At 35.4% G+C, this 7,145-nt stretch overlaps 1 protein-coding gene across 2 annotated transcripts; it reads left to right on the plus strand.

Annotated features, from left to right (window-relative positions):
• The first annotated feature begins 1,167 nt into the window (after window positions 1-1,167).
• LOC122311028 (squalene synthase) lies at window positions 1,168-7,145 on the plus strand. Of its 2 annotated transcripts, XM_043125371.1 has the most exons (14): window positions 1,168-1,611; window positions 1,939-1,981; window positions 3,018-3,107; window positions 3,687-3,762; window positions 4,247-4,316; window positions 4,852-4,995; window positions 5,085-5,189; window positions 5,374-5,520; window positions 5,813-5,888; window positions 5,984-6,072; window positions 6,328-6,419; window positions 6,530-6,575; window positions 6,716-6,800; window positions 6,884-7,145. In XM_043125371.1, exons 1-13 carry the CDS (start codon window positions 1,417-1,419, stop codon window positions 6,785-6,787), a joined length of 1,245 nt encoding a protein of 414 aa, XP_042981305.1. In that variant the 5' UTR covers window positions 1,168-1,416; the 3' UTR covers window positions 6,788-6,800; window positions 6,884-7,145. The 2 variants fall into 2 exon arrangements, with proteins under 2 accessions (XP_042981305.1, XP_042981307.1); XM_043125373.1 differs by lacking the exons at window positions 1,168-1,611; window positions 1,939-1,981; window positions 3,018-3,107 and adding an exon at window positions 3,943-4,066 and having other exon boundaries at window positions 3,705-3,762.

Raw genomic sequence — 7,145 nt, forward strand, 5'->3', positions numbered from 1 at the left:
TGGGTTCACACAATGGTAAGAATAACTACAAAGTCTTTGGGGCCTTTTTTTATTAATTTTTTTTTTCTTTGTTTGGGAGTGTAAAAGTCTAAAACTCAACCGGAAGGAAAGAAAATATATATTATATGAACAAGTTTCCTTACTAATTGGCTCGAAGGAAAGTTTTTCCAATCCATCAATAAAAAATGTCCATCCACTTTGTGATAAATAATTGCATTTATTTTTAAAAAAATAGGAGTTCTACACACATAAGAGATTATATAAAAATAATCTTATAAATTGACGTGATTCTATATGAGTCGTTAGATCTGTATTATAATAAAAATAACTTTACAATATGACAGATCACATAATTTTTAAGATTACTTTATATAATCACTTTATAACTAAGGGATTTCTTCTCTTCTTATTTTGCAATTTGACCATTATCCCTCTCACCTTGAAAACGTTATCACAAAAAATGGAAAAAATGCAAGAGCGCACAACCTTGTATATATCATAGAAAACACTATTTATATTTACATAACAAGTGCTTATGTGTCAATTATTGATGCGTTGAGATTTATAAAATCTGAAATTTAAAATTTATAAGAGAAATAAATGATAATTATAGTTGTGATTATACAAATACTACATAATTATTTAAAAAATAAATAAATAAGATATTTATATAAAAAAATTAATTTTTTAACAACAAACTCTTTTTTTTTTAATTACATAATATTTACACACGACTTACGTAATATTACTCCTCCTTTATATTTTCCTTTTCCTGTCTACGTCCATGCGCAACCTTATTATTTCAAAGGTTAATGCTTGAAAAAGTCCACACTAGCCAGCTAGTGTTTATCCATCTCCCTGTTTTCACACCCCGTCACCGTCAAAAGGCAGTTGAAATTAAATAAAATACAAAAAAGAGCACCAATTTTCGTCGGGAATCCGATTCAGATCAAATAAAACAAGTAGCAGAATAATGGACAGCAGCATGCCAGCATCCATTAGTCTTTTATCGGGCTGCCTAATTATATACTGTACGTTACACTTTTTTTTATTTTTTTTTTATTTTTTATAATAAATGTATGATGTATGGGCGAAGGGTGGACAATTTAATTTATTTAATAAATAAAAAAAGTGAAGTAAACGGCATCTCTAATGTGAAAGTCGCTCTACCATACGGATCCCATTCAACGACTTTGCAGTCACAACTGTGTGTGTATGTCTCTCTCTCTCTTCTCGGATGCCATAAGAGACCCGGCGAAACTGCCATCGTCCGCATCTACAAAAAGGCTACCTACCGCAACACTCAGAGGGTGTACGCGTCTTCCTTTGTGAGTTTCCGTAGTTATTTATTTCGCTTTTCTCTCGGAATCGCGACTGTTTCCGGAAACGAAACGAAATCCGATTTAACGAAAAAGAATGGGGAGCTTGGGTGCGGTTCTGAAAAACCCCGATGACTTTTACCCGCTGCTGAAGTTGAAAATGGCGGCGAGGCATGCTGAGAAGCAGATCCCTCCGGAGCCACACTGGGCTTTCTGCTACACCATGCTCCACAAGGTCTCTCGCAGCTTCGCTCTCGTTATTCAGCAGCTCACCCCCGAACTTCGCAACGCCGTAAGCCCCCCCACCCCCTTTCCCCAATTCACGTCTGATGTGTCTCGCTTTTTGTTGATAATCTTGATTGAATCTGGTTTCGATCCTTCTTTTTTTTTTTTCTGTCGGTCACGTTGTGCATGTTTGAATTTCGGTGTGGGGATTGCAATCTGTGGCGCGATGTTCTTGCCCAGGAAATTAATGAACATAATTGGGAATTTTGAATGATTTGGATGGGATTATTCGTGGATTTCGGATTTGCTATCTTCTAGTTGGATTGCCTTTTATATTACTTTCTAGAAATACATCACATTTTATGTCTCAGTTATATCTTTTGTTGTTTTGCAGGTATGCATATTCTATCTGGTTCTTCGAGCCCTCGATACTGTTGGTTTGTTCCTATTATCTATAACCTTAGATTTTCCATATGATTTCTCTTGATTAATATTTTGTCCGAGAAACTTAACTTAAGAACTATGTCAAATTGTTAGCATCATGTTTTGTGTAAAATGCAAGCTTGATGCGCCCTTTTATGAGACTTTGGTTTTTTAAGAGACCACGCTTCATCTAGATGAAGGTGGCCCTAGTTATTTTCTGGTTGGTAACATTAGGTTGTGAATGAATATTTAAACTCATGGTTGGGTTGACGGTGTGGTGCTGGAGGCTACCATTCGGGCACTTGCATCTTCTACATAATACCTTGGTATCTGTCAAGTGGTTGTGAAGAATACTAGTTCTTCTTAATGAGCTGGAGCCTCGTGGGTTTGCATTTACCGATTTAAATACTCTACTCTGTCAGAATTTGTTCAAGATGTTGGTAAACTTTTAAATTGGATTTATACATGATCGGCTTAGCCAAGTTCTAACTTTATAATCCGAAGGCTTCGGCTGCATATGTTTAATAGCTACTCACTCTGTCAAACCGATACAATTTTCATAGTATTCTGCTTTAGATTCTTAAGTAAATGTATTGAAGATGGCTCTGACATGCTTAATGCGGTGTATTTGGAATTAACATAGTGCCTGCAATTTTGAAGACCATGAGAAAACGCTACCATAGCTAAAAGTATTTATGCTTAAATCTTTGTACGAACGGTCAACTGTCCACAGCACTTCTAGATTCTTCTGTTGTACATTTTCTAAACACTTGTTCTCTTTCCCTAAGATTTGTGTCCTATGTATACTTCCAGGAACTTGGGTGACACCCTTTTGCACTTTTTTAACGAAATTCATTATCATTAAGTAAAAATATATATAATGTTCCGTAAATAAGCAATAAAAAAAACTGTTGGTTTTGATTTGGCATTAATTTCAGATTTTATGGATGACTGGTTTCCTGCATCATTCTGGTTTTACCAACTTTCAGTGTGATGTATTATTATTGATCCACCCAACTGATCAACTTTTCTTTGATGGTTTGTTTGCAGAGGATGATACAAGCATACAAACAGATGTTAAAGTGCCTATCCTGATAGCTTTTCATCGTCACATATATGATCGCGAGTGGCATTTTTCATGTGAGTTGTTTGAAATCTTGCAACCGTTCTCCCTTTTATTTTTCCTAGATTCTATATGCTGAAGAGCTTATCATCCAGTTCATTCTGTCATTAAAAAGATGTCTGATATGGTAGACGTTTTAACACCATAGTTATCACATAATCCCTTCAGTAATTGCTTTCAGTGTTTGCAGGTAGCATTATTAAGTGGGTGATTCAAGCTATAGTTTTGTGGACCCCATCTTTTATCTTCAGTTCTATTGCTGTTAACCTCTTTGTGTTTGTGGTATACGTGTACGCATATATTTGCAAGCTCTCGTGTTTGTGATTGAGATTCTTTAGTTGCTTTTCATGTGCCATCTTTTCTGAATCTTAATTATGTGTCAAATTCCCGATCTCAACTTCATGCCGGGTTTGTAAACTAAGAACTTGAGCTTTCTCATGTCAATCGTTTTATCTATTACAAGATAAAAGCTCCATATTTCTTCTATAAAAAATCTGTAGCCATGTTTTTTCAGGTATGCTTGTATGTTACTTATCCATTATTAATGTGTAAAAGATGTCTGTCCACTGATTTTTCTTCTTTTCTTTTGTTTAAAGGTGGTACAAAGGAGTACAAAGTTCTCATGGACCAATTTCATCATGTATCAATTGCTTTTCTTGAGCTTGGAAAGAGGTGATTTCTTCCTCTATGAATACTGAAATTATTTCTGTGGGTATAAGAATGTTGCTTTTGTTTTCAATAATTCCTGTTGCGGCTTTTCAATCCACGACTTGATTATAATCTGTATCATTGGCCCTCTTTTACAACTTTCTACCTGATTATAAGATAGGGCTTGTCTTTTATTTCTTGTAGGTAGTTTGTAACATGGCATACATGATCTACATGTTACCCTAGCAATTCCACTCTATCACTGAATGTTCCCCAAGAAGTCAACGTGGCACGCTGTAACTATGGTCCATGTTGTGCTGGCCCTTTTGTATGATTGTGCCCTTTCTTAGTCTGTATATAATGAATAATTAACATGAGTTAATATCTATCGGGTATACTAAATTGTTTAAATATTTACAACATCTATGCGTATGTCACCTATGTTATACGAGTTCTTGCTTTACATTGTTTTAGTAGATAACTCATAAAACTTGTGTCAATTCTGCAGTTATCAGGAGGCAATTGAAGACATTACCAAAAGAATGGGTGCAGGAATGGCAAAATTTATATGCCAGGAGGTTTGTTATTCATGCTCTTTTTGGAAAAGGGTTAACAGCTGCTTGAGATTTTCATATTTGTTTTCTTGAGTTTATGTCACTTTCATAAGTGAGGCTAAGTTGAAAATGGTTGGCTGGTGGAACTAATGGGACAGATGACAAAAACATTCTGCCATTATTATGACCTGCCTGAAGGCACGACTTAGCTCAACCCAACAAAGCTTTATATCAGAATTTGATTTTGTGTGTATGTTGGATCTACCACCCCCTTCCAAATAAAAGAAGAAGGACGAGGAGAATATAAATTGTACCTTCTTCTCAGATGCCCCAGCTCGAATCATTAAGCTACAAGTTACTAAGAGCACCTAATCTTAGTCTTAGTATAATAATGATGCCCATTCTTCTTCACTAAGTTGGGGCTTATCCGCTATATCAGTTTCTTGTTACGTGAAACCCAATCTAGAATTTATTTTGACATCCGGTGGATAAATGTCTTCCATGTAGCGAGATTATATGTAGTTTATGTGACACATATACATTTTTCCTCATCCTGCAGGTAGAGTCAATTGATGACTATGATGAATATTGCCACTATGTAGCAGGACTTGTCGGACTAGGTCTGTCCAAGCTTTTCCATGCCTCTGGGTCAGAAGATTTGGCTCCAGATCATCTTTCGAATTCAATGGGTTTATTTCTTCAGGTAATGCATTGATACTTGAAACAACCAAAGCATGTTCACTCTAGATCCTTTTGCTTGGAAATTTGATAATGATTGTTCTACAATCACAGAAAACAAACATAATACGAGATTATCTGGAGGATATTAATGAGATACCAAAGTGTCGCATGTTTTGGCCTCGCCAGATCTGGAGTAAATACGTTAACAAACTTGAGGTGCACCTCTTGTCCATGCTTCTTCTCAATTCTATACTCATCATTCTTTTGCTATCTCATGATGTAAATGAATTTTGGGTAGGAATATGAAAATGCCTTGAAATTTTGCATTTCACTCTCATTTTATCAGGTTTATCATTTTCTCATTGACAGTTTTTCATCCTTTTTCATCTTTTCAATCCAGGACTTGAAATATGAGGAAAACTCCGAAAAGGCAGTGCAATGTTTGAATGACATGGTCTCCAATGCTTTGATACATGTGGAAGATTCCTTGAAATACATGGCTGCCTTACGTGATCTCTCGATATTCCGATTTTGCGCTATCCCCCAGGCACGGAATCTTCTCAACAAACTCTGGCTTTTTTAGTAACGTTTTTTAAAAGAATAATAATCAACCAACTCAACTATTATTTTCTCGTGTCTGTTAATTTGACACATTGGTATGGATGTAGGTATTTATGCACACCTAACTTGCAAGCTATATGTTTTTCATTTTATATATCTATACAAAATCCAAATAGTTCCTGATTTATGGTGTATGTGTCTTTAGATTTGTTTCGATGTTCAAAAACTCTAATAATTATGAAATGTTTCTGTGGAATTTGACGTGCTACATCTACCAGATCATGGCCATTGGAACACTGGCGTTGTGCTACAACAACATTGAAGTCTTCAGAGGTGTAGTTAAAATGAGGCGTGGTAAGTTAATTATTTATGGGCATTCCTTACGTCTGAATCTCATGGCATGTCAGACAACTAAAATTTTAGTCAACATATGCGGTTATGTTGCATAGGTCTTACTGCCAAAGTCATCGACCGAACAAAAACGATGGCTGATGTGTATGGTGCTTTCTTTGATTTTTCTTGTATGCTGAAGTCAAAGGTACGGTGCTTTTCTTAATAATTAACCAGATATATCTGCTTGTAACTAAATATTCTTCAGCTTATATATTGGAATCATCTTTCATATCCGACACTTCTACTAGAAAATTTTCATAAACCACATCGAATGTTTTGATCTGTCTACTTTCTATGCCACTAAATATGATGAGGATTTGTAAAACCAAGCTTCCACTCCTTAGTGTTTCTTACAGCATTTTCCGGAGTGTTACTAATAGTGCACTATGAACTACTGCAGGTCAACAAGAATGACCCTAATGCAACAAAGACGTTGAGCAGGCTGGATGCGATACTGAAAACCTGCAGGAATTCTGGAGTCCTCAACAAAAGGTTGTCATGGTTCCTAGTTGTCTTATATGAGCTTCGTAAATGCTTAGTTAATGTTATTGTTGCGGTTGTTTAATTATTTAAATCTGATAAAGATTTATGGATTTCATCAGAAAATCTTACGTCGTCAGGAGCGAGCCTAGATTAAATCCGACTCTTGTAAGTATCTGCTTATTTATCAACCTAATCTTGTTTCCAAAACTTGATGATTATCTATCTCTGTTTTGAACTAACCTCTCCTCCCAAAAGATAAATGTTATTTAAGACATGCAATGATAATCTTTTGACCTACAATGCAGGTTGTTATGCTGCTCATTATATTGTCCATCATTTTTGCATATCTCCTCTCTGCCAAACAACCAAATAATTGAAGTTCCACTAATGGTAAAATTGATGATTTAGTTGACAATTAAAAGAAATCTATTATTTTCCACTGCTCTCATTTTTCTTGTTTTTTGTTAATGCAGAACTTCTTGAGTTTCCTGCCTGTATGGCTAGCTATCAAGTGCGTGCTTTGTTCCAAGAAACTTAATTTATGTTTGTATTCAATATTTAAATGCTTTTTCCCGAAGGTTGTATATCCACCATAAATATGCCAAATATTGTACATGTAGTTTCCAACCTCTTGGAGGAAACTCTTTTACCTGTTGGCAACTCTTGACTCGTTAAGACATCAAATGAGTTCCTCTTTCAACTTTTTCTAGAAATAAATATGAGATTGAGCAATGA

The sequence above is a fragment of the Carya illinoinensis genome, chromosome 5, assembly GCF_018687715.1.
Source record: "Carya illinoinensis cultivar Pawnee chromosome 5, C.illinoinensisPawnee_v1, whole genome shotgun sequence".
Lineage (NCBI taxonomy): Eukaryota > Viridiplantae > Streptophyta > Magnoliopsida > Fagales > Juglandaceae > Carya > Carya illinoinensis.